Here is a 27,154-nt window from a genome sequence, read left to right as displayed (position 1 = left end):
TTGCTTTACATGTAGGCTACACGGAAGCTAAAAGCCTTCATCCTGTTAGCAACTGCAACGTCATTTTCAACGAGTGGCGCCGCTGTCGTGTACGTTCTCCCAGTCATCGACAGTGCGCTACCGACGTTGAATGCGAGTTGCAGCTGAGCAACAAAATCCTGCGAAGATGGCCGGCCGGGTGAGTATCGTATATTTTAAGGGTAGAACAACGGAATGGATTGAATGAGAAGGAGTTTCTACCGTTGGCCAGGCTGCGTGGACCTCCTAGCCTATGCTTTACAGAACTAAGATTTGGAAAAACTTTGGCTTCCTAGGTTTTCAGCTGTGGCAAGTCAGTTATACGTCATTATGCTAGCCCGGAAGGACGAGTGGTATCTTATGACTTGCCACCTGATAGATTGGAAAGACTAACTTACCATATACCTGTCTAAAAGGGTTTTTCCTTTCTTATAAATATTTAGGGTTGGCTAATAACTGCCCTTAACGTCTATTGTTTCAAATATCTTAAATGACCATGATTGTGTGAGGTTTGAAAACTGGTCGTTTGATCATTGGTTAGCTTAGTCTGGCTAACTGAATTAGCTTGTTGCACTGGCAGATTTATATTATTGTACAGACACACACCATGCACTTCCAGATGTAGTGCCGGGTAGTCTGACAGTTGACTTATAAATGGTTTAATATATACATATTTAATATAGGGTATATGGTTTATTTGTTTAACAGACAGTTCTTAATAAGCCAGCAAGTTGACTTGCCAATGTGTTCGAGATATAATGCACACTTTGTTTGATTGTTAGCAATACCAGCTCATCTACATAAATAAACATTGGACAACTAAATGAACCAGAAATTCAAAGATTATCCGTCTTGCAAGGTTACAAAGTCATTCATTCTGTTCTATGGAGTAGTCACTGTGCATTAGCTACTTGTCATCGGTGCGTCCGCCAGATGTCCGCAACGAGATGCTGATGTCCAGCAGGTTTTATTTCCCTCTGTGGCGCAGATTGCTATGTTCCTGAGTAATTTCGAAAAGTATCTTTCTGCACTTTTCTGAACCCGTCTTGACTAGTCTTACGAATAGAGGTTAAGCCCTTGCCACCCTAACCTATGTAGTTGTATGACTATGAGAAACCTTTAAATGGCACCATTGTATGTTCGGGGAGATTAGGCCACATGAGAATGCAAGGAACTTGCCTTAATGACCCACTTCAATCCTTAGCTCACATATAAGGCTAATTGCAATTTGCGCTGTAGTCTGTAGTCTTATTTATTCATTCATATACCTCACATGAGAGAAAATGGGAGGAAGTCTGTTGATCTTTGGTTGATCCTGGGTGATCTCATACAGTCTCAGCTCATTGCCGTAAGTCTCAGAGATTCACAGATAATGGAACTTAAACCTTCAATATGAAATATATGCTGAAGGAGCACAGCTCAGCCAAAGATTTGAAAACAAACCAATCTGCCCCTCCCTCTACTTGACCTGCCCAGCCCATCATCTGTGTTATTCAGTTTGGCTGGTTCTGGAGACCCAGTACATGGTATTCAGCATGTCACTGGTTACTCACTGGAGCCCATAGCTTGTTGAGAATTTAGCTTGGTGCAGAAAACATCGCTGCATTGCTACCCTAGGCTGGTCAATGACCCTGGCCAAAGGAAGCTTTTGGGAACATTTACTCACATTCAATTACACATTTTATCCCAAACAAACAAATGCATACTGTAACTCATTGCTCTAGTCTATAGTTGCAGTTTTACCTAAGTGGTCAGTTATCTAATTGAAGGTGAAATTAATTGGAAAGAAAGGGCCTAATGTTTAAAATTATTCATTGTTTATGAGAATCGCCAGATCTTGTTTCCTTATTACCTTCAAAACAGGGCATCCTGGCTTTGGACAAAGTATTGATCTATTTCCCTGGGAAACGGATTAGGCTGGATCCGTATAGCGTACCTTAATTGACTCAACAGGCTGTCACTATAAGTGATCAATGCACTTATACCAACCTCATCTGTTTTCCCTTCAAAAAGCTCCTGTCTCAGGCATTGATGATGAATCCTGTCTCATGATTGCTTTCACAATCTGGGCTTTGGCAAGACTACCTAGGCTGTGCTTTAAGCGTTCTTAAAGCTTAAAGCATCTTAAGAACAACTGCTCATATTTTCCCTAAACAGGTTTTAAAGGTATAATGTATAAACAGCAGTAATTCATCTAAAGCAGAATTGCTGCTGACATTTACGACCATCAGTGAAGCTGCTGGGTTTGAATAATAGACTCATTTCAGGAAGTTTCCTCTTGCTTATCAGACATTTAACTTGATAGTCGTGTTGCAGCAGGTCAACCGTCTGAATGTTCTGTCATTCACTTCACACAGTTACATAGTTTGAACGGATTATTTCAAAAGTTATTGACAGCTTGGTAGGATAGTACTGGGTTTGCTTACTTGTAACATGAACATCTGTGAGATTTGTCTATTTGTAAAAACATTAAAGGAGAAATGCACCGTGGCCACTCCCTCATTCACAAGCTCTCCAAGTTACTGAATCTAAACCAGGAAATGCAGAGTTTCTGTGCATGGGATATCTTGTCCAATCTCACGTCTTTAGTCACCTCTGCATTCTCGGGGAGGATGTGTCTCTTGGCACTCTTCCAGCAGACTCTAGAGTGCCGACAGGGTTGTGGAGGTGCTGAGGACTAAAGTGCTTTAGTTAGATGGGTCCTATCCCTGGCAGTGGTTGGGGAATTACAGCAGTCCCCTCAGGACCATAATGCAGCCTACTCGCAGTAAGGACCCTGAGACTGCAGAGCCGGCTGTGATGAGCCTGATTTTCCTACCTCCGTCACAACACGGTCGCTTAATTGCACAAAGGGATTCGCTGCTAATGGTAAGGCCATCCTCTTTTTCCATGACCCAAGACCTTGTGAGGGAAGGTCTGGTAATGGTCTTTTTGTGATAGCAGGTGTTTGATGGAGTTTGTGATGTCGACGTTTTCGTAGTGGCCATGTAGTAACCTTGATCTTTGCCCTCTTCAAAACATAAATGTATACAGCTTCTCTCTCTTTCTCTTTTGCTCGCTCACTCACTCACTCACTCACTCACTCACTCACTCAGTCTATCTTTCTCCTACATACCCACACACATTTACACACTGTAAAGCTTAGAGTCCAAATGAGGGATCTCGGCACACATGCCAATTTCAGAAACCTATCTTTACAAATCCACGTGGGTGGATCCTTATCATGCTGCCAAGCGTGGGAGAAATGTCTCAATGCAAAGAGTGAGCTGTCCTGTGCAGTTGTGGTTTCTTATGCAATGGGAGAAAATGGGTGGTGCAAGACACATACAAATACCAAGCAGCACTGTTATTGTGTACGCCAGATGATGAAACTCCATGCTCTCATGCTGACGGGGGTGGGGAGTCTGAATGTTACAGACAGGACTGATGAATGCTGCTTCGAAGTCCGACGTGGAGAGGTGGTTTCCAGGCAGCGGGCTTCCTTGTTAATCTGCTGCAACATCGTGCCCTTATAAGATACAGAGCTTTCTGATCTGTCCTCCAATCTGACCACTGTTAAATGAGCACTTATAACCGCGGAGAGACGAGTGGCCTTAAGCATGATATTGACGTCGTCAGACCTTTCAGAAAGAAAGATTAATTGGGGGCGTTGGGTAAAACTATAAACAAAGGTAGGGGCTGTGGGTGGCAAAGAAGTAGCCTAATTGTTATACAGCTAGTCTTGACAGATGAGCACACCTGATGAGATGAGCGGAGAGGACCTCAAATCTCATTACGCAGGTGGCTGTGTTCCTGCTTTGATATTTTGATGCTGTTGTATAGCAACCGTTTCCACTGACAAAAAAGGAAGATCGTTTACAATATATTCTCAGCAACGGCTCTGGAGTCTACTTTGTGTCACAATATGTCTGCCCATTGTCATGTAGAGGAAGTGAGACAGGAGAGCTGTATTGAATCCCATGTTGATGAATCCCTGTTGCCCAGAGATTATCTCTGTGAAGCAGGGAGGAGGAACGAGAGAGATCCGAGAGTGAGGCCGTGTATGCCGCTGATATACTGACGGGCAAGACTGCAGTGCATCTTCGTGATTTCCTTCTCTGTGTGTCTCTTGCAATCCCATGCTGCAGCTGTTTTGAGGTTTCGGCACACTCCTATTTGCTCCCACTTGAGGAGATTGGGATAGATGAGGGGCTTTTATGTCTGAGCCAATCAGGTGAAGTGCAGATGGGGCCACCCTCATGCTGGTGTCTGAGACGGGGGGGGGTTGTCTGAAGCCTCAGTGCAGTGGGAACACCAGCCCTCACAATGAGTCATAATGGTGATGATCACATTTAAGATAATAGTGTTTTTGCAGGTGCGGTGATGATCTAAGCTATATCTACCAACTCGAGGCGACCAATTTAGAAGTAGGCCTGCCTAAATGAAAGTCCATCATCCTTTCCTTGAGTCAGATGGTCTGTGGTGCAAAGCGTTTAGAAGCTAGTTTTATGAACCCAAGGATGATTGTAAAATTCACCACCTGTGAGGCTGTGATTCTTTATCTTCTGAATAATGCACAGTTTTTAATCTTACTGAGTGCATGACTGCCTCAATTTATTTATGTCAGATCTTTTCACATATGTGTCCCAGCCAAAACAAGCACGTATTTATTTTCGGTAATTTGTCATGAAGCTTCAGTGACAGAGGATATAAACTTTGAGAGACCCAGAGGATATCAACTTCGGCTCTAGCGCTGAGATGCAACATTTCACACAGTTCCATTAGTAAACAGCAGAAATCAGTGTGGTGATGTCCAAGGCAGTGAGGACCCTTGCTCCTGTTGGAATCAGGATGAGTGGTTTGACCTCTCCTGTCTTCTCTCCCCAGATGATGCAAGCAGCGCGATGCCCGACAGACGAGCTGTCTTTGACCAACTGTGCTGTCATTAACGAGAAAGACGTGCAGATTGGACAGTAAGTTCTGTTTGTCTGTGTATGTATGTGAGTGTGGTGAAGGGAAGACAAAAAAACATCCGATTATAATGTCTAATGCTTCCAATTCTGTCAGTGATGATCCATCATCATCATCATCATCATCATCATCCTTGCTTTTGTGTAGCACTGTTTAGCCACGGTTTCACGTGTCCTGTCATGAATGAATGAAAATACTACATTTTGATGCCAATTCCTTATACTCTGCATGTTACAGAGGAGCCACAGTGGCTCTGATGTTTCCTGACATGTACCTGTTTTCAAATCTCCATCACAGATATGTGACGGTGAAGACCAATCCCCCCCACAAGTATGTGTTTACAGTTCGCTTCCATCAGAGCATGCCACCTGGATCCATCGGCTTCAGCTTGCCCCAGGTAACCTACACCAGATGCCCTTCCTCCATTTGATGCTTGGTTCTGGCAGACTCTTTATATGTATGTACGTCTATGTATGTATGAAGGCAAATAACATTTTCCTTGTGTGTCCTTCAGTCCTTCCACTTCTGTTCGCTATGATCTACTAACCTTGTGGAAGGAAGTGTTTCTGTCACATGTAATATCTGTCTATGCTAATGAAATGACCATTGCTACACTCTTTCACTGTTACTCACTGCTGTTCAGCACTCTGTTGTTCTGTTTTCGGCTTTTAATGTCTGTCATTGCCTTTGACCTTTACCTATCTCTGCTTGCCTTTCCTCCATGTTAACTTGACCTCAGCGTGGCCTCTCAGGTACTGCTGTAACTTTCTCACCCCAAGGGCTTATTAAACAAACAGTTTAGGCTCCATTTGATTCTCGTTACTGCAGGTGCCACATCATAGACGCAACACTTTAGTTTGTAGGCTTCTGTGCTTACACTGTATATAAGCTCAACATGACACCTAAACAATGCAAACTGGTTGTCCAATAAGCCCTATCATCAGAGAAAAGTTACCTTGTTGTTTGTGAGAACCATTTAGAAAATAGTAGTGTTGTTTCCCGTATTAAGCCAGACAAACTTGTCTCCCCTATGTTGCTGGTTGTTAAAGGAAATCTGGGCATATTGTTCTGTAAGAGGAAAAACCTGTTCTTAAGTGATCGTCATTAACAAGGCAGAAACTGAAATAAGAGGCATATGCTCATATTTGTTTATTCTCGCTGCAGAGGAAATGGGCTGGAATCTCTATTGGTCAGGATGTGGAAGGTAAGCCAGTATTTCTGACATATGTACATATGTGACCAGTATGTGCACTTACAAGTTCACTTTCCCATGGTATACAGTACATAATATCACAAACTTCCATGTCGTCTTCCTAAAAGGCAGCTCTGTATAGCATTCAACACTCTTTCTTTCCTTGTCAGGGTAGCCATGGAAACATTGATTCTGTGTCTGAGCTTTAATGGGCAAAGCTCTTTCACCTGTATTGATTTTATCTGTGTAAGGCGGTTGTGGGGAAATTGCGCAGCTATTATTTATTGGATGTTGAGCGGGCAGAAGGAGCGTAGTGGGTGATTCTTACCAAAGGAAGAGCTTAATTGTCCAACCTTGCCTCGCCAAAACAAAACGTTATTATATTTTGCCTGTTTGTAGTGTCGGCTATCTATCTGTCGGCTAAGTATCTATGTATGTTTTGTATTGTTTCAAGGTTACACCAGTGGTGGTTGGTGGTTAAAATTGAGTATGAAGCACGAAGTTGTGGAGGATTTCATGGGAGCGGGGTAGGCTGGGGCTGGCGTTCCGGAGCCATGCTCCCTATAAGAACATTTTGATAGTGAATGACTTGAAAATAAGCCATTAAATGGTGACTCCTGGTGGATTTGCTGGAGAGGCTCGTTCAACAAAATCCAAACATTAAATGATCATACTGATAATTGTCAATTACAAAGTTGATCATGTTTATGTCCCCCACTAGTCAAGGTGTTTGGGGAACTTAACCAGTATTTCAGGTAACTCAAAAGAGAGGCATAAACAAAACCTTCAGGACGGGTACGAGTAGAGGCCAAAGGAACTCTTAATAATCATAGAAAATGGCTATTGAGTGTAATAAATCTTACCGAACGAAAGTGAAATAAACTACAGAAAGTAATCTCACCAACAGGAGGGCAAAAAGTGAGAAATGGCTCCCAACCTCTCTGCAGCTTCCAGCATCCACCAATAATCTATTCTCAAACTGCAAGTTTAAATTAACTGCAGCTCTGACGTGGTCCTTGGGTTTTCTGTGCATTTTGGCCGAACAGCTAAAATTGCGTAAATCACTGAATCCAGCTCTTACTGGCATGTTTTCCACTGATGTTCCATTATAAGCAGACACAGCCTGCGCGCTATTAGCCTGAATGCTCCCAGTTAGCCATTGATGGTTCTGATACCAGTGCCGGTGAAAGAGTCTTGTAACAGACCGGTTTTTCAATACACAAATACCAGTGTTGGTAGAAGATTCGTAATTCGCAGAACGTGACATTGCAGAATCCTGTCGACCACGTTGCATTTAGCCGAATACAAAGACATTGTTGAAAATTGATGTTTGGATGGAATATACTAGTATATAAGTAGTAAACTAGTATAACTAATACGCTAATGGTGACCCAAGGAGTGTTTTGACAGTTAACAAACACTGTCATTTGTCAGACGTACTGTCAATCATTTTTACATGAACATGTAAGATCGCACAGTTGGCCAAGCAGTGCTTCAGAAGCAGGAACAATAGGGTGATTGACCAGTGACAAAAATTGATAACATCCACTGAAATGGATGTAGTCATGAAACACAGTTTGATCAGATTTAATGTGCTCATGTCATTTTAAACTTGGACTGTGGGGGCCACTGTTTGTACAGCTTGCCTTGTCAATTTGTCAATGTAGTATGCAACACAAGCAAGAGAACAATTGGTAAATTTAACAAAACATACACGATTTGAATATGCCTTGGCAAGGTGAGGAAAGTTTATTTTTATAGCACATTTCATACACAGGCAATTCGATGTGTTTTACATAAATAATCATTTTTTTTATTTTTTATTTTTTTATTAAGCACTGCTGCGTCTCCTTAAAAGGACAAGCTGTCTCATGTCAAATGAAAGTGCATTAGACTAGGATGGGTAACTCTAATGTGGTTGAACCCACCTCAAACTGTCACTCAATCTGTTCCTTCTCGTTCAAATGTACACAAAAAGCAGCAATCCCTTTTCATTCCTTTTTCCCAGAATTCCTGCTTACAAAGACCAAGCAGGTGTCTAGAGAGTAGAGGTGCAGTGGTCTGATAATTGGAGATTATCCGCTCACAGAAAGCATTATTAGTGTTATTAGTGCTGGACTGCCCAGAACTAGAGCGGCTAATTGCCTGATTTCCATAAACCATAGCAGCAGCAGCAGTAGCAGCAGCTGTTATAGATCACCTCTAAAACAAAAAGTCAGCTGTTTTTACAATGTTCTTTAGAACTGGTGCTGATGTATGCTAGCATCACTCCTGTTAATTTAGCATGGCTCTTCTTGCTCACCACAAGCCCTTGAGGCTAGGCTTGCTGTGCAAATGTACTTACTTCTCTTGTAAGGACTCAGGACTGTGGTGTTCGTGGGTGATCCACGGAGGTGCACTAGAGGGCACATATGAGAAAGTGATATAAAGCTTGGCATGAATATCATTTGAAGGAAATGTGTGAAATAAGCATCATGTAAGACTCCTGTCTGTCTGTCTGTCTGTTCTCCACACAGTCACCAGCTACAATTTTGACAAGGCAAAACAGTGTGTGGGCGCCATGACAGTGGAAATCGACTTCCTGCAGAAGAAGAATGTGGACAGCAGCCCCTACGACACTGACAAAATGGCCGCAGAGTTCATCCAGCACTTCAACAGCCAAGCTTTCAGCAAGGGCCAGCAGGTGAGGGAGCGAGGACCTTGAGCTGCCAAGGGCAACGCTTCAGTAGAATAGGCATTCACTACACGCTCTCAGTTATCGACCTTTCACAGCCATTGTGCTAAATTGTGCTAAGTGCTAAGGCCTACGTTGTCATAGAATTGCCTCTGCTAGGACACGTATGGATTGAAGCATTGCCTTTGTGAAGCTCTTTCCTTTATTGCTTTTACACATCAGTGTGTTCTTTTAAGATCAATGTTCATTCAGCTATAGAGACAAGGAGTTATCTTGAGATTGCTGCGCTCGAACCTGGTAACCATAGTTATGTCAACCTGTCAATCCTTACAATGAGCTTCACAAGAACTGACCGACCACATTGACCCCTGGAGATTCCAGGAGTTGATTATGGTTTCTTGGAAAGGGTCATAGGTCAGTGAAAATACCATTTCCTTCACATGGTCAGATGCTTACATGTGCAGATTACGTCCCGAGCGTGGAGCTATTCTCTATCTACTGACTACAAGAAGTAATTGGACCTGTTTGTGTGTGTAATTTGATTGTGTTTAACAAAGCACAGAATGATAGTGTCTGTCTCCTCTGGGGGCAATGTAAGAGAGCAGGGTGTTTTTTCATGTTAATCAGCCCAGCGACTGACTGATTTGGCTTGGGAGTTGAGTCGCCTATTTTTTTGCAGCTTTTAATTAGTGGCTAATTTAACTGCTTACCAAGAAAACCCTCGGTTGGCCTCCAGGTATTCGATTTAATTTCTTGCTTGTTAGAAGGAACCTGACTAAATTTAAACTTGCAAATTTCAACTTGTGCCACCATGAAGATGCAGCTGTAGCGGCATCATAGAAGTTCTATTTTCACTGGTATCATATCAGTGGATTTCGATGTATTGTAAGATATTACCATTGTTAAGTGTCCTTTTCCTGTGACCTGTTTTCCTGAAATCTCTGTTCTCTCTCTTTTCATTTTAGCTTGTCTTCAGCTATTGTGACAAGTTGTTTGGCATTGTGATCAAGGATATAGAGGGCATGGACTCCAGCATCCTCAAGGGAGATGCGAGCACGGGCAAGAAACAGAAGGTACTTCGAGCGGGACCGCCCTTCTCTCGTTAACTTGCTGATATTCTGCATTGATCTTGATTCTGCATTGATTCCTCACCCCCGCTTCTTCTTTTACAGATTGAGATTGGTTTGTTGCTTGGCAACAGTCAGGTGATTTTCGAGAAAGCGGAGAGCTCTTCTGTTCAGCTCATTGGTGAGTGTTTACCTCACACACACACACACACACACACACACACACACAGCTCACTCCCTCAAATATTTTCTACAGAGCTTTTATTGGACACAGTGCTGAGGTCCTCACCAAGAGTTAGTCTTTCATAGGTGAGGTTTCTCAAAGCCACTTGCCTGTTCTAGATGATATTTTAAAATACGGCCGGTCATCAGCAGCAGCTGTGGAAATGTGTACCTCTCCATCAGTGATGCCACGCCTCACTGGCTCACACACAGTGTATGGGGTTAGTCACATTCACAATTCATCTCCTTACACAACCACAAATAAGTCCACCTTCACCTGCTCTCAGATGTATTTGAACTGTTTGCTGATAAGGGTTTCCCGATATGTGCTAGTTATCTGCATTCGACTCCCCTTCTGCGAGGTCTCAGACAAACAAACAAACAACACTGCTTTCTATTTCTGTCCTGCTGTTCTGTTTTCATGGAGAGTTTTAATTTAATTAGCTGAAACCACATTGACATGTCAGCCATGTACTCCTTCAGTATCTCATTTGTGTACTGCCAAGTATCACCACTAGGTGGAAGTGTCTGCACTGTTTTTGGAATGAAAGGCTGCTTTTAGTTGGACTTGTTTTTCCTGACGTATCATAGGTTTCCCAAATTTGTTTTATCTGCATTTATTCAGCCTGTTTGACCTTGTAGCCATGTAATATGAACCCCAAATATAGTTTTAATCCTTTTAATTTAATAGTTTTAATTGCCTGGCGTGTTTTGCGAGTGAAATGTTTTGAAAGCTTTTTGCGTGACGTTCAACTCTAAAGCCCTGGTCATCCTCCCACTCTCTGCTCCCACAGGGAAGGCCAAAACCCGAGAGTCTCGGCAGTCCATCATCAACCCGGACTGGAACTTTGAGCGCATGGGCATCGGCGGCCTGGACAAGGAGTTCTCCGACATCTTCCGCCGGGCCTTTGCGTCACGAGTCTTCCCTACCGACATTGTGGAACAGATGGGTGGGTCCCCCTTTTCTGATTGAGACCCCCCCCCTCCATCTCTGTTGTTCCCTTTCTCTTTTGCTTTTAATTTATTCCTGCTCTGCACTCTCTCCTGCTCTTTTTTTTGCTGTCAGGCCACCTCTCACGGCCTATCTGTACCTCTCTCTACCTGTCTGTTTCTATTTTTCATCTCTTCCTTTTCTCTCAGCCTTTCCCCTCTGTCCTACGGCACTCTCTCTTTCCTTTTTCCTTCCCTCTCTCTTTCCCTCTCTCCCCATCTGTCATGTCCTTGTTTCATAGTCCGTGTCGCGTGGTTTGGCCAGACCTCATCGCGCTGTCACCAGTAAATCTTCTCTGGCCCACACACTGTCGGCATCCCAGCATGCACCGGGAGGGCTGACTCATGAGGAAGTGAGTGGGACCCGTCCGCCAAAGTAAACCCTGCCGTCTGAAGCCTAATGATTTAATAATGATCCCGTCTAAGATTCTGGTGCTTATTGTGCACGATTCTGACTGGTGCTTGGGGCAGTGGGAGTTGAGAAAATGCTGCAAAATTACAAGTGGAGTCGAGAGAAATGCTGAGAAGGCTCTGAGGTGTCCAGTTTCTCTCTTTGCTTAAAGTGCATGTCAATTATGACAAAATATACCTTTGTTGCGTTCTATAGTTTGTGACAGTAATGCTCTGTTTGTGTAACATGACCTCAGCAAAGGCTTAACGTCATTTTCGATCACAATGCACTCTAAGGGTGAAGAATGTACTAGAGGCAGTAAGTTTATTTGGAAATTTTGCAGGCCTCAAAATTATATCTGGCTAACCATAGTTTTGTTAGGTCAGAATTAACCTCATATTACCCTGATTACCTTATTTAAATGTATGAACAGAAATTAAGTTGATTAATTAATTAGAGCTCATGTGATTTAATGAAGGTAGAACCTAATACTTATGTGGGAAGCTAGATTGAGTAGTTGTAGTACACGTGCTCAATCTCAGCATCCCTGTCAGTAAGGGTCAGTGGCAGCATCTGCTTTACCTATACTCCTCCCTACAGAGAGGCCTGCCTCAGCTATTAGCATTAGCATTAACTATAGTATTAGACAACTGCCGTGTCCAAGCAGCGGTTCTAGAATGTTCCGCCCAGTCACCGCTACAGTAGAGCGCGTATGCACGACACCACGTGATTTTACTGAAGCGTTTCATGAAAGGAGAGCATTGTTTACAAAACACCTGATAAATAAATATCTTCAGCGCGCACTTGAGCACACACACACACACACACCCCCAGCCAGTGCGGTGACATGTGGCTGGGAGATGACCTTTGGGGTGCTGATGTACGCAGGAGTTGGCCTCTGGCTGGGAGCAGCTGGCCAAGGTAATGAGATGGCAAGCTCTGATAGCGCAAAGGTGAGGGCCTAATTGGGCTGTGTGGGGAGCCCAGGTGCAGAGGGAGAGAGAGGGGGCGGACGGGAGAGAGAGAGAGAGAGGGGGAGGACGGGAGAGAGGGAGAATCTGGTCTTTAGGAGAAATGGAGGGGGGAGGGTATGGGAGGGGAGGACCGACAAAGCTTGGGTGGGAAGACCGAGAACTTGCACTCTTAGTCACACCTGCACACTCCCTCTCCATCAGTCTCCCTCACGCACAACCTTCTGTCACGCACATACACACAAGTTCACAAACGCCCTTTTACATATAGTAAAGGTCTTCTGTACACACACCTCCACACATAGAGAGACACACATTCACAAACTCACACACTTAGAAAGACAAGGGGGGAAAATCCCTGCCTTAAAGGTCAGCCTCGTGAGTGAGGACAGTGGCTGCATTGCCCCCCCCCCAAACACACACACACACACACACACACACACACACACACACACACACACACAGAGAGCCCTCTCCCCTCCCCAGCAGTAGTCTCGTCAGGCCTGACCGTGCCCCAGCTGTCATCAGGTGTGAATGGGCCGGGCTGATTTGGATCTGGGACCTGGCGCTGATCTGCAGCCAGTAAATGGCAGGCGGCGGGTGTAATTAGGCCGGCCGTGAGAGAGGCTGTCTGGGCCGCAGCGCTGCGCCCCACGCCACTGATCTGAGTGGTATTTGTGTATGAAAACACATCTGTCAAGCTGAAACAACTCAACAGGCTTTTACTGTAAATCCACGCCCCCCCCCCCCCCCCCCCCACACACACACACACACACACACACACACCCCCACCCCCTGGATTTTTCACCCTGGTCTGCTCTTACAGCAGGCATGATTGTAAGCTGGTGGTGAAGCTTCCAGTCTTTGGTTGGCTAGTTTATCCCTATATTAAAAGCGTCTCATAATACATAATAAAATAATTTGACTGGACACTAAACGGAATGTTTCCTTTTCTGTCTGTCTTTCCCTCTCTTCTTTCCTGTCTCTCTCCATTTTTTCTGTCCCTTATCCCTCTCTCCAGGCTGTAAGCATGTGAAAGGTATCCTGCTCTTCGGGCCTCCAGGATGTGGTAAGACACTGATGGCCCGGCAGATCGGGACGATGCTGAACGCTCGCGAACCCAAAGTGGTCAACGGCCCCGAGATTCTCAACAAGTACGTGGGCGAGTCCGAGGCCAACATCAGGAAGCTCTTTGCCGACGCAGAGGACGAGCAAAAAAGGGTGAGGGGGAGACCTCTGGTCTACTTTCATCACAGACTCACACATGCGCACACACACGTGTTGACTGTACCTACACACACACACACACACACACACACACACACACACACACACAGACAGACAGTATGGTCTAAAGATTCCACCAAACTTTAGTGGCTGGTATCCAAAACATGAAATAAGTCCATTCCTGCACTGCATTTTTTGGAGGAATGGGGACTTTCCATTGAACTTCCAATATTGCCCAAACCTAAGCATAATCCCCAACTTTGGATGCAACCCCAAGAATCTAGCCTTTCATGACAGTCTGTCAGTTTGCATTGCGATGTTTAATTAAAATATTTCTTTAAGGGTTATTGGCAAGATGTTATTGGCAAGTTGTTGGCAAACATCAACAATGAAAGCCCTGAGCAGGCTTGCGGTAGATGCTCAGTGAGTGTGCCACAATGGTGTACTTCACGGTGAGACATTGAAGAATCTTTTCAGCCATGGGGTCTCCCATCCTTGTGCAATGCTGGGCTGGGCCTGGGCTGGGTGCGACTGGGACAGTGATGGGACTCACTCAACACCTGCCTAATGAGTGTGGCGCTATCTCCAGCCAAACCTCCCCACCCACCCACCCATGCTCTCCCCGCCACCTCTTGTCCCGTGGGGGGCACGAGGGTGGCCCCGTCCTGCCCCCATCCCAATAACAGCCCCTCACCTGGGCTAAATGTTAAGGTTTTGTCCCAGAGTAGTTGACAGGGCGGCCGGTGATAGAGAGATAAGCCTTAATTGGAGGTGCCACTGTGCACGCGGCTAGCCAAGCCAAGGGCCGATCTCTGACCTTGGTGATGATTGCTTCTCATATTTAGGTTTGAATCATTAGCAGGAATGTTTATTTAATTTCCTCCAGTGGAGATTGATGGATTGTCCTTGGGCTGTTGGATGGGTGTGTGTGGTTTGTGTAACGTCAGTGAGTAGAGACGGCTGTTTTGAAATCTCTTGCAGCTGGGTGCCAACAGTGGGCTGCACATCATCATCTTTGACGAGATCGATGCCATCTGCAAGCAGCGTGGCAGCATGGCTGGCAGCACTGGCGTCCACGACACCGTAGTCAACCAGCTGTTGTCCAAGATCGATGGGGTGGAGCAGCTCAACAATATCCTGGTTATTGGTGCGTGTCACTTTAACCTAAATTAATATCTTGTTTAACATTTCTGACAGTAGCATATTCCCATCAGATATGTCTTTGCCTTGCATTTCTACTAACATATGTTACTAACAAAAGCTCATACGGATGCTTGTTGGTAGTAACTGACAATACTGAATGCTGGAAATGTCCTATGTTTTCATCCTCAGGAATGACAAACAGGCCTGATCTGATTGATGATGCCCTGTTGAGACCTGGCAGATTGGAGGTGAAAATGGAGATTGGTAAGAAATCTGCTCTAACATGCAGCAAGCCGTTCCTCTTCCCGCTTTCTGGTCGTAGTGGTATGTCTTTGTCTGCTCATGTTTCTGCGGCCCGTGTCCCCTTTTCTCAGGCCTGCCCGACGAACATGGACGTGTCCAGATCCTCAACATCCACACGGCCAAGATGCGCGACTTCAACCTGCTGGCCACAGACGTCAATGTTAAGGAGCTGGCAGCCGAGACCAAGAACTTCAGCGGTGCTGAGCTGGAGGGGCTGGTCCGAGCCGCCCAGTCCACGGCCATGAACCGCCACATCAAGGCTAGTGTGCTCCTCTCAAAGCAGGCCTGAAAAATCATTTTAACAGTTGCATATATAAAAAATAAATAAATAAATAAAAAAGGCAGAACCTGGGGGAAAATATGACCAAAAAGAGCCCTACATGAATGAGATTCACATTTCCATCATCTATATGTTGGAATTGTCCTTTTAGAATGGCTAAGATCTTAGAGAGATAGTCATATAATTAGAAAATTAACATCAAATTAAGTTTTGTATGTTTTTTTTTTTTTATTGTTATGTATTGGAGATCTAGCTCTTGTGAGGTAGTTAACTAGCTAGCGAGCTAACTACTGAGTGTGTAGATTGGAGAAATAAAAGTAGAGATGTAGCCATGTCCCCTCCCCACCTCAAAGCCTTATCTGGGCCCTCTCTAGTGCCCTGTGCTGAAAACTGGCCAAAAGCCAAACTGAACTGCAATTTGCTGAACTTTGAAGTCTTTGTTATTTGACCTAGCTTCCTATAGGCTGAGTTTCTGTAACATTGGTCCAGTCTGCTATAACCTCAGCTAATATGTCTCTCACTACTCTAGCCAGCCACTTTTCCTTACTTTCTTGTGTCTGTCTGTGTGTCTGTGTGACTGTGTGTGTGTCTCTGTGTCTCTGTGTGTGTGTGTGTGTGTTCATGAGAGACAGGAGAGTTTAATCAGACGTGCTGACTACAACACCCAGGCGAGCAAACACACAGCGAAAGGGAGGCGCTTACCAGTAGAATGCCCACAGAGGGCTGGTTCATATTTGATGGTGTTGAAAACAGATTGACAGGAACTTGCACAACTAACTGGGATGACATTAGCTTTGTCTCTCTCTCTCTCTCTCTCTCTCTCTCTCTCTTACCCACTCAACCATCTGTCTCTCACTCCTCTCTTGTGTGGGTCATGGTTTCTTAACAGACTTTTGGCCTACTTTGTCAAAAACAAAAATCAAATCAAATCAGCTTCTTGAGTTTCTCAGCAGCCTCTGTTTGGTAGATGGGTGGTGATGCGTATGTAACTGTATGTAAAGCCAGACAGACACTGTACGATTTTGGACCGATTTTAGCCCCGATTCAGTTGGCCTAGACAGGTTTTAGAATCCGGCCGAATTCCGGTCAGACCAGTTGTGGTTTATCGTGTGATCTCAGCAGGGCCACGAGCTCCAGAGAAGTCACATCATGTCTGTCCCACTTCAAATGGATTCTGTAATGTACTAACACTGAAGACTGGCCTACCTTTTTCTGTGTGTGTGTGCGTGTGCGTGTGCGTGTGCGTGTGCGTGTGGTGTGTGTGCATTTCACCGGCCCAGATTGCAGCTTTTGTGCATTACTGTTGGGGCCTTGCCTTCCTGCAGGCCAACCAGTAAGGTGACTCATGGGTTACTGCTGGCCTGGCTGAGTGAGTAACTCCCTGTTCTTCCATGCAGGCCAGCAACACCGTTGAAGTGGACATGGAGAAGGCAGAGAAGCTGCAAGTCAGCAGAGACGACTTTCTGGCCTCCTTGGAAAACGACATCAAACCGGTAAGTGTACAAGCAATAACTCCTCCATTTCAGGCTATTTATTTTTAGATTTGAAAGGTTATTTTATACATTTCTGGTTGAGTGTGCTCTGAGCATATTATCACTGATGGTGAGCAACAAAATGAATGTAATGATTAGTGTTTGGCATCGGTTCATCAAGTGCATTCTTGAGCCTTTCAGTGACGGTGCCTGTGCAAAATAGTCAATATTTAATTGTTAATATTAATAATTATTAGCTATTGTTAATAGCTGTGTTGTATATGGATGATATGTCATTTAACTCTATGTAAGCACTGTTTAAATACATTGTCCAGATAATGCGTTGTATATCCAGTGCAAATGATTTGATTGTGGTCCCACAAGGTTTATTGAGTTTCTCTTTTTGACCCTCTTCTTGTCCAGGCCTTTGGTACCCACCAGGAAGACTATGCCAGTTACATCATGAATGACATCATAAGGTGGGGCGACCCAGTGACGGCTGTGTTGGATGATGGCACACTGCTGGTCCAGCAGACCAAAAACAGCGACCGTACCCCACTGGTGTCCGTTCTACTGGAGGGTTAGTTGCGTTCTGTTCAGCAGCACTCCTTTGTCTTTCTGCCAGTTATTCATCCCTCTTTCTCCCTCCCTCTCTCTCTCTCTCCTTTCTCTCTGTCTGACGCAGTAGTGTCTCCCTCAGTGCTTGCCATTGCCCGTTGTAGATGAATTTAGTTTGAAAACTTCTCTCTGTGTCTGTGGTTTCTGTTCCCACCACTCATTCATTCTCTCTCTCTCTCTCTCTCTCTCATACACACTCACATTTGTGCTGGTATTTATGCAGTGAAGTTGTTTGGTTGATGTTTCTCACCCATATGCTCTGCCCTCAGAGTCCTCACCATGGCTGTGTGTGTGTTTGTATTCCCAGTGAAACCGCTGTGCAAAACATCATAAATGCCGTCTGTCCACAGGGCCGCCACACAGCGGCAAAACCGCCCTGGCTGCCAAGATTGCAGAGGATTCCCAGTTCCCCTTCATCAAGATCTGTTCTCCAGACAAGATGATTGGCCACTCGGAGATCGCCAAGTGCCAGGCCATCAAGAAGGTGAGCGATGGCTCTATGGTTACTTTGAAAACTTCTCGTTCGTGCCTCATGCCACCTGTGCTGAGGTGTAGGTGCCATGTGTCGGCATCACGTCAGTCCAAAAAAAATCAAATTGGCTCTTGCTGGCTGATGTTATATATAAAGTTCTGGCTGTCTCAAGTCTTTTGTTATAAAATGTATGTTATGTTCATCCCTGTAGATATTCGAGGATGCCTACAAGTCTCAGCTAAGTTGTATTGTGGTGGATGACATTGAGCGGTTGCTGGGTAAGCATCCTTGCGTCAGATAAACAACACACCAGACATGTTTATCATAGGCCCTTCTTTAGTCAATAAGAAAAAAATTGAGTTGCGTGGTGATAATAGGAATGTTTTGTTTGACTCTTTCCAGATTATGTCCCAATTGGACCTCGGTTCTCCAATCTGGTTCTGCAAGCTCTGCTGGTGCTGTTGAAGAAACCACCTCCACATGTAAGTGCAGAAGACAGAGTTTAAAGCAGTGAGGGTGTGTGAGGTATGCAGTGGAGACACATCAGGTCTGTGGTACCTTTAGTGTGAAGCCCATACATGTTTGCTGATGCATATCTCCCTGCTGCTGTGGTAAGAAGATTAAAACCAAAATGAACTGAAGTTGACCTTGAATTGAACTTGAAGTTCACTCCATACTAACACTAGTTAAAAAGTTAAGGCTTCCTAGTATTTGCCTCAGAGCAGGTTTAGAGTATGGGCTGTTGTGACTCCCTCTCAGTACAGCACCAGTCATGGCCTTTGGCCAGTAGTCTCATGCTGTTGACATTCTGTTGCAACTCACTGCTGCGCGCACCCAATGGCAGTGCTTCTTAATGAGAACCAACATCTCGGAATCAGATAAGGAAGATGCATTACCGGTCGTGACGGACAGGGGGCAGTAGCTCGACTTCAAAGCTTGGTTTACTGGGAGAGTCGTAATGGGAGGCATTTATGGTATTTACTCCGTGCAATTTATGTAAAAATGTGTCTGCGGTTTGTGTGTGTGTGATTTTTGTGTGATTACTGTTCTGACTGTCATTTGTGTTTTCTTGTTCAAATCTGCACCTCATTAAGTGTAATTGTTTTGGTGGGAAGAGAACATTGTTTTTGTTGTGTCTAGAGATGTAAGTGTGTACATCGAAGGCCATTGTTTCTGATCTGTGGTTTACTGAGCTATGTAAACCAAACAATGTGTCTTGCCCCTCCCTTTTTTTAAAACATCGTCTCAGAGTAGCTATGGCTATATATATGTTTATAGATCTATTGGTTTATCTCATAGTTAGTATGCTCAAACTGTGTCATTTGATGATGGTGAAATGTCCAGTGTGAAGTAGTGGTGTTTGTTACAGACATGGTGGATTCTTGTCATGCCCCATCTACTTTTAGAAGGAAATGGTAAATTGGCATGGTTGGGTTGTGCCTGGTGGTTAGGACAATTCCATTTACACTTGTTTGAGAATGTAGGGCAGTGTTGTTTACTGGTGTTTACGGTTGGGATGTGTTTGTGCTGTGTCTGGTCGTAGGCCTGTGTTGTGTGCTGTTGTGTTACACACATAGTGTGGTATTGTGCTGTGGTGTATAGTGTAGCTCTGTGAGCGAGCTCGGTGTTGTTCTGCTGTTGCATTGGAGGTGTATTGTGCCGTGGCGTGGTCGTCGTCGTCGTTGTTGTTGTTGTTGTGGTTGTGGTAGGAGCTGAATGGGGCTGGCTGTGCTATTTCCCCCGGAGTGGGGAGCAGGAGCAAGGGGCCCGTATAGCCCAGGAGCCCAGCAGGGAGCCGGCCCCCGAGCAGAAAGGGACCGGTGGGAGAGCGGTGAGCTGGCAGAGCCCGCCGCCTGTGTGGCACTTCATCTGCATGCAACCAACACAAGCCCCGCGCCATGGGGGGTTGAGGGGTAGGGTAAGGGTCGGGGGGGTGGTGGTGGAGGTTTTTGGGGGGCGGATGGGGACGGGGGGGGTGAGGCGGCATACGGACCATAATCCCCCTCTTCTCATAGCTGCGGGCCTCTGGGAATCCGTCAGCGCCTGGCCCAGTTGGACAGGGTCGGAGGAGTGCAGGAGTGCAGATAACGCAGGGTGGGGGGGGGCTTTGTTTAGGGGTTTTGTTTTGTGTGGGGGTGTGTTTCACCACAGCAGACACCTCGGGGTCTGTGTCTCTTCACAGCGTGACATACATGCTGCTGCAATGTGAGGTCTTGGCTGAACAGGAGATGTGTTGCGATCTATAATCGCTCAGAACGTGCAGCATCTCCCATTTCACCACAGGGTTCAGGGAAATAAGCTGGGTAGAATGGCCTCCTGAGACTGGAAGAGTTGGGTCAAATCAAGGGACTGTATCACGCATCAACCAAAGACATCATAAGGTTAAACAAATTGAATCATATTATTGTACAGGCTTGGAGTACCGGCTGCTGTAGCCCCTACATGAGGTGCTATTTCTTGGTGTTTCCGCCCTGGCCTCCTCCAGTCATATTATGGGATGCGTTTCTGGTTTGTCCTTCTCAGGGCCGCAAACTGCTGATCGTCGGCACCACGAGTCGGAAGGCCGTGCTGCAGGAGATGGAGATGCTGGACGCCTTCAGCACCAAGATCCACGTCCCCAACATCTCACAAGGAGAGCAGCTGGTGGAGGCCCTGGAGGTGAGCACCTGGTCCAGGGGAGAGGGACACGGTTAGCACCTGCCTGGGGATCAACCACCAGCCTCAGAACGTCAAGTGTTGTGCACTACTGATGCAATCCACTGGAGGGGGCTCTCTCTATGGCTCACTCCGTATGAGCATAGTCTGTTTGTTTGTTCCCATCAGCAGATTGATTTTTCAAATTAAAATGACAAGGTTAAAGAAAGAAGCCTTGCTAAACACCTGACGCTTGATGGGTTGGGATTGAAAATGGTTGCTGTTAACATTTACACCTCAAAGGCACACCTGCACACACATGTAATGTGTAATTTGCTGCAACCACATTATTTGACTATAGCTAGCCTCTAACCTCCTCATGGGTGATGACACCTGCAGGCCTGAGGTGAAGGGTTGAGGCCTGTTTATGGTGTTTCATTCTTACTGGCAATGACTGATGTTACGGGTGGTTGATTTATAAATGCATCAACAAACAGGAGTCATCTGAATTAATGGGGGAAATTGGCGACTGGTGAACATGCTCAGATGCGTGTTGTGGTTGTAACACCTTTTCTCTCTGTCTGTCTGTCTGTCTGTCTGTGTGTCTGTCTGTGTGTGTGTCTCCCTCTCTCTCTGTGTGTGTGTCTCCCTCTCTCTCTCTCTCTCTCTCTCTCTCTCTCTCTCTCTCTCTCTCTCTCTCTCTCTCTACTTCCATCTGGCACAGATGCTTGGTAGCTTTCAGGAAAAGGAGCGCGCCGTCATTGCAAAGGAGGTGAAAGGCAAGCGTGTGTGGATCGGCATCAAGAAACTGCTGATGCTCATCGAGATGTCCCTGCAGGTGTGTGTGTGTGTGTTTGTGAAGAATAGCTCGAGAGCATCCGTGCCCACCCATGTGTCTAGACTGCAGCCTGAGTCACGGCTCTCTCTCACGAGCACATTTTGTGGCCCGAGTCAATGTGAATTAGTGTCAGTTATGGGCCTGGTGACGAAATGAGAAACAGGCTGCGAGAGAGGAGCGCTCCAGAATGGTGGGAGCGCGGCCAGTAGTGTAAGCAGCGTTGCTCAACACTGAAGGCAGGGCTACCGGCCTGGTTGGAATTAACATAAGCTCAAGTGTTCATTTGAACATATAGTTTATTCTTTTTTTTTTCTTCTTTATTTCCAAATTTTAAAAACCTTTTTTTTTTTTGTATGGCCTGCCTTTGTCAGTTCATCATGGGGTTACATCTGAGTTTATGGTATCAAGTCAGTAATTTGGATATTTTCATTTTAGTCATTTGAAGTATCCACTGAAGATACCTGTTGCAATGTTAAATATTACTAAATGAAATGCACATAGTGCTTTTTTGGTGCTGGGTATTGGCACAGTTGCTCCGATTTCATTCGATTCCGGAAAAAAAGTGCTGAAAAACAGGACTATCCTGGGAAAAACAGGACTGTCTTGGGAATAACAGGATGTCTGGTCGCCCTACTCTAAAGCGAACACAAATTTACTAATGTAGAGGCACACATGGATATAGTTTCTTTAACAGTGAAACAAATGGATGGAAACGACAGGCGTTTGCAGAAGTTGAACGAGAGCGCATCATCTATTAGGGAAAAACTGGTAATAATTGGATTTCTTTAAAATGATGGTTAGGCTGTTTGAACAATGCGGAAACTAACCTAGAAAATAGGAAGAAATTCATAGTGGCCTTAAAGTTCAATTAAGAATATTTTCAAATAAATATTGAATCAGACACTTTTTTTTAAAGTAGGGACATAGATTATCAGTGTCGAGTATCTTCTATAAAATTATATTTTTGCACACCCCCAGTACTTGTACCTAAGTCATGTCCATGTCAATCACTTATCAGTGGTCAAAAACAGTGATCTTGTTTTCATTTCTACAGGGTTGCGAAGGTTACACTGTGCATGCAGTTTGTCAGTAAACATTTGCTAGAACTTATGTGTATTGTAGTGTTATTTTCCATATCATCATCAATATTCTGCCATTCATGTGGGTTAATCTGCAGTCTATATCATGTCATATCATGGCATGATGTTCTGTTTGAAATTGTTTACACATAGTTTTATGGGGATTTGTAGTTTAGTGTGGCTGAGTTTATGGCACTTGTAGTCCTGTTTGTGCGGGATGCGGTGTGTAATTGCTGTGGTATGTGCCGAGTGTTCCCCACCATTCCCGAGAAAGAGAGAGAGAGAGAGAGAGGAATGAACCTGTCTGCCGAGACATGCTGCTCCCAGCCACCAGCTATGCTCTCCCTTCCCTTCCCCCTCTCTATCCATCTCTCTCTCTCTCTCTCTCTCTCTCTCTCTCTACGTTACTCACTCCTATATCCCCCTCTTTCTTTCTTTCTTTCTCTCTCTCGCTCTGCTCATGCCTTTATCTCTTTCTCTCCTTCATCTCTCCCTCAAATTCCCCCCTTTCCTTGTCTTTTTTCCAGGCTCTTAGACTCCTCTGTTTCAACTCCAATGGCCGTAGGCAATCTGAGAGATGAGTTATTGCGTGCTCTGCCATTAATTTTTTTAACTCCTCCGCCCCCCCCCACCCCTCCCAAGCTTAACACCCTTTAGCTCTAACCGTTGTTCACGCTCTTGAATGTAATTCTCAAACTGAAGATGTTGCGTTGGAGAAGTGACTGTACCTGTTGTGTTACCTGTTGTGTTCGATGAAGAGTTAGAAATGGTGGCAGAGGAGTCCAGCTCTGTGTTTCGTCATCTTTTTGATGCGGTCACATGATACAGGCCTTGCCCCTCCAGTATTTTAGATTGGTCTTAAGCTCTCCCCTCTAGACTAATCAGGACTTTTATTATTTGTGTATTTTCGCTTTTTTTTACGTGACTTAGAAGTTCCTTCAATTGTAAGTTTAGATCATGTAATGAAGATGTGTTTTATGTTACTGAAGGAATAATTCATGATTTTGCAAGATGCTATGCCTATTGAATGGATGCAACCAAGCAGACATGTTGATGAAACCTCTCCATTTTGACACACAAATCCCCTCCCCATTGTCATGACCGCACCGGCGACCTTGGCGGTAACCATTATCGTAACGCCACCAAAACTTTGCCACAGCATCCATGTTGGATGTATCACCTTGGTTTGTGACCCCCCACTCCCCATGACACTCCCCAGCCATCCTTAAAGCCGTACTCCTCGGGACCAGGACCCAGGTGGCACTGGAGAGTTTGACAAGAGAACTCATTGCAGCCTGCTCTGATGACATGTCGCCCGTGTTGTCTGTGGGTGGTGTTGTCAACATGTCAGTCAGAGCAATGGACTGACTCCAACGCGCATAAGACTCAAATCTGACTTTGAATGACAAATGTTCTTCCATGTATACACGCTCGCATTTTTGGGTGTTCTCAGAATTTGAGGTTGCTGGCTGCCGATTGTGTTTGTTTTTTTCATTTGAATATGATCTCAATTTGTGTGTTTGTGTTTCAGATGCATGCTGAATATAGAGTTAGCAAGTTTCTGTCCTTGCTCAGGGAAGAAGGAGCGTAAGTATACCTCTCAAGCCCATCTCTTATAAGAAGCACATTTATTGCTCCTCGGCCTTGAAAGGCCACTGATGTCACCACGCCAGGTCATGTGACTAATGTCTTCCTTCTCAGGTTGGATTCGGACCTTCACATGAGGATATAGGGACGCTCTGATGTCACAATGCCCTGCAGACATTTATGGTAAGTCCAGACAGTGGCTCCAACACCAAAAAACAACACCAGCTAGTGTGACCCTAGCCCTGGGTACAAGGGTTAGTTTGTAGACCGTTGACATTTTGCAGAGTTCAAGGGCAGTCATTTAGTTCATGAGGATGCGAAGTGGGCCAAGCAAACACAGGCAGTGGCCACTCAGTGCCTTGAATGAGGTCAATGAAATGCAGGAGAGTGAGAGGGACCTCACAAACACTGTGCAGCCTCTCATGAATAGATCGCTCTCTAGCCCCCCTGATCAACTCTCTTTCATACTGGCCTCATCTCTCCCTGACAGTGGCCAAGGAGGACAAGACCACGGGCAGCTTGTGTTGGGAAGAGAGGGAGAGAGAGAAGGACGCTCTCTTTCGGCTCCTTCCGGTCTCTACACGCACTGAAACATGAGTGTTTGTCAGTGGTGATGGTGACCTGCCAGTGACACTACCACCCCCACCCCCCCATCCCCAGCTCAACGCTGTTCTGCGGATCAACCAGAACACACAACTCCCCTCTGTGGCTCCTCAACGTTGTCCTCCGATGCACGACCGGCCCCACACTCCCCTGAGTTGTTCTGTATAGGTGTCTCATTGTTTCTAGTGGATATATCAGTGGTCGATGTAAAAGCTGGCCTGAACTGTGTGTGTGTGTGTGAGTGTGTGTGTGCGCGAGTGTGCGTGTGTGTGAGTGTGCACACTCAAGCATGTCTGTGAAAAAGCTGCTGTGCTGAGTTTGATTATATTTGCATAGACTTAAGAAGAAATCATTCCACCAACAAAGAACAGTTTTCTTCCTAATGCCTTATCTGTGATCTTTCTCTCTCTCTCTCTCTCTCTCTCTCTCTCTCTCTCTCTCTCTCTCTCTCTCTCTCTCTCTATTTCTTTCTCTCACCCTTGTTCTTAATGATTATGCTAGTGCCTGAGCTCACTTAACTGTTTTATGATGATCGTGTTTCTAATTAAGGACACTAGTTGTGCTTTTCCTGACCAAATCCTCGATTGTGACTCTGTTACTGTTGTACTTTTGTAAAATAATTTGTTTTTCACTGAAGTGTTTCAGCTCACTGTTGTGCCTTTGCATGAAGTAGCATTAGGGGAATAGTTTGACTAGCTGTTGTTGCATTTAATAGAGGTGAAGGATTTGTGTGTGTGTGTATCTCTACAGCCAAAGGGAAACTGTGATTTCTCCGATCTTAGGAAAATGGATGGATGTCTCTGTAGTGTAGAATGGCTAACTTACACCATCCTCTTTCACCTAAAAAAAAAATGGCCCATCCTTTTTATTCGACGCATCAGAGACCCAAACGGCTAACTGCACCAAGATGGCCAAACTGGAAAGTATGGTCGGATTGGCGAGCGAGGCTACGAGCGGTGATGTCATCGCCACGGATTTTTAAAGTGCTGTGCACCGAGAATCAAACGCGCTGACCCAAACTCCCCTGGGCCCAATGTGTGCCCCGCAGCGCTGGCTGTTGGCACAGACCCCACACTCCTTCTCTTCTGCTCCCTCTATCTCTCGCTTTTGTTTTTCCTCCCTTCTTCAACCATCTGAAGAGCCAGAAAGGAAAATGACTGACTCTCTCTTAGTTAGTTCGTCTTCACATCCAATCTATCAGTACGGGATAGTATAGCATCACACAAAATCCCACCACAACACTCGTCTCCAGCACAGAAATATCAGACGCAAACTTCCAGTCTCTGTCAGAGGCAGGAATGTTTTCCTAGTTTTCCATGGACGCTATAAGGGGAAGGGGAAGGGGAAGGGGGGGGGGAACTGTCTTGCTGGCCACCTACACACTAGTCTTGAAGAGGTCATAAAGGCTTAGGTAATGCTTATAACTGGGTAATGTAAGGCTCATGACCATTGTCACACTTCCAAGAAGCTACCCCAAATTATCTTGCCACACAGTATGAATACAGGGTGACTGATGTCTCTTCCACATGTCATTTAATCCAGCCTGCACATCAGTGTTTCCCTATGAAGGAAAATACTGTATATTAGTAGATTTCAGTGCTATGTAGAGATTTTTAACGTCTCGACCTGCAGTCTTTGTGTGTGGAATGTATAGTGTCAAACGTGGTGAAGCCAAGAACACAGTTGTGCACAGTACAGACGAACACAGTGCCGTTATATAATCTTGATGTATATGTTTCTAACATTGTGATTGATATTGGATGCTCTATAAAACAGTGCGATCTTGTCCGAGTGCAATTTTGATTGCAATAAAGATACACTAAAATGAGAATTGAGTGAACATTTAATGAACCAGTGTTCTTTGATCATGTGGGTTCCTTTGCCTTCTTGTCCCTGTCAACACATATGCACACACACACATAGTGTTTAAACTGATGTGGCTTTAGCAGTGGGTGTAACAAGTGATGTCAGAACTGCAAATTTAAAACAAATTTTCTAATTCCCTTTCCAAATGTGTGTCCTCCCCATCAGAAACATTTCTCATCATTTGTGAAAATCTGTGACTTCTGAGCACATTTGTTTTTGATTGTAAGCGCTATTGAACAGTGCCTAATGCTGGAGGTCTGTCACTGACAAGTTAGCGAGGCCCATATTTTTTCTCTTTCTTTCTCTCTCTCTCTCTTTTATATGAAGACCAAGACAATAACTAGGCAGGCAGGCCTCACATAAGTACAGACTGCAGCCATTTATCATCATGTGACCTTAGTGTGAAAATGACAGTGCAGCTGCTTCTATTGTGAGATGGAGGCTTGGGGGAGGGTGATGATTAAGATGCCACCATTTATTATACTGTGGGAAACTCAGACATTGGACTGTCAGCCCAATACATCTGTACTTACAAAAAGTGTCAAGAAAAACTAACC

At 45.0% G+C, this 27,154-nt stretch overlaps 1 protein-coding gene across 3 annotated transcripts; it reads left to right on the top strand.

Moving 5' to 3' along the window:
- Positions 1 to 19: 19 nt before the first annotated feature.
- Positions 20 to 26,562, top strand: LOC105888798 (vesicle-fusing ATPase). Of its 3 annotated transcripts, XM_031561718.2 has the most exons (23): positions 20 to 178; positions 4,885 to 4,970; positions 5,266 to 5,365; positions 5,708 to 5,720; positions 6,133 to 6,172; positions 8,677 to 8,843; positions 9,800 to 9,907; positions 10,007 to 10,082; positions 10,918 to 11,073; positions 13,497 to 13,696; positions 14,684 to 14,849; positions 15,035 to 15,109; positions 15,220 to 15,407; positions 16,826 to 16,921; positions 17,324 to 17,480; positions 17,869 to 18,002; positions 18,202 to 18,268; positions 18,393 to 18,472; positions 20,514 to 20,648; positions 21,349 to 21,462; positions 24,073 to 24,128; positions 24,243 to 24,311; positions 24,619 to 26,562. In XM_031561718.2, exons 3-22 carry the CDS (start codon positions 5,301 to 5,303, stop codon positions 24,271 to 24,273), a joined length of 2,124 nt encoding a protein of 707 aa, XP_031417578.1. In that variant the 5' UTR covers positions 20 to 178; positions 4,885 to 4,970; positions 5,266 to 5,300; the 3' UTR covers positions 24,274 to 24,311; positions 24,619 to 26,562. The 3 variants fall into 3 exon arrangements, with proteins under 3 accessions (XP_031417578.1, XP_012669992.2, XP_031417577.1); XM_012814538.3 differs by lacking the exon at positions 5,708 to 5,720 and having other exon boundaries at positions 21 to 178; XM_031561717.2 differs by lacking the exons at positions 5,708 to 5,720; positions 24,243 to 24,311; positions 24,619 to 26,562 and having other exon boundaries at positions 21 to 178; positions 24,073 to 24,132.
- The last annotated feature ends 592 nt before the right edge of the window (positions 26,563 to 27,154 follow it).

The sequence above is a fragment of the Clupea harengus genome, chromosome 23 (assembly GCF_900700415.2).
Source record: "Clupea harengus chromosome 23, Ch_v2.0.2, whole genome shotgun sequence".
NCBI lineage: Eukaryota > Metazoa > Chordata > Actinopteri > Clupeiformes > Clupeidae > Clupea > Clupea harengus.
The sequence above is the reverse complement of the archived record's forward strand: the minus strand, read 5'-3'. Positions and strand labels throughout refer to the sequence as shown.

What these genes read in the sequence shown, in the direction of transcription:
- LOC105888798 (XM_012814538.3), top strand. Translation starts at nt 131, where the DNA reads ATGCGAGTTGCAGCTGAGCAACAAAATCCTGCGAAGATGGCCGGCCGG. An exon ending in CGACATTGTGGAACAGATGG is followed by an intron (nt 11,074 to 13,496) that starts GTGGGTCCCCCT and finishes CCCTCTCTCCAG; the next exon opens with GCTGTAAGCATGTGAAAGGT. An exon ending in GGTGTCCGTTCTACTGGAGG is followed by an intron (nt 17,481 to 17,868) that starts GTTAGTTGCGTT and finishes GTCTGTCCACAG; the next exon opens with GGCCGCCACACAGCGGCAAA.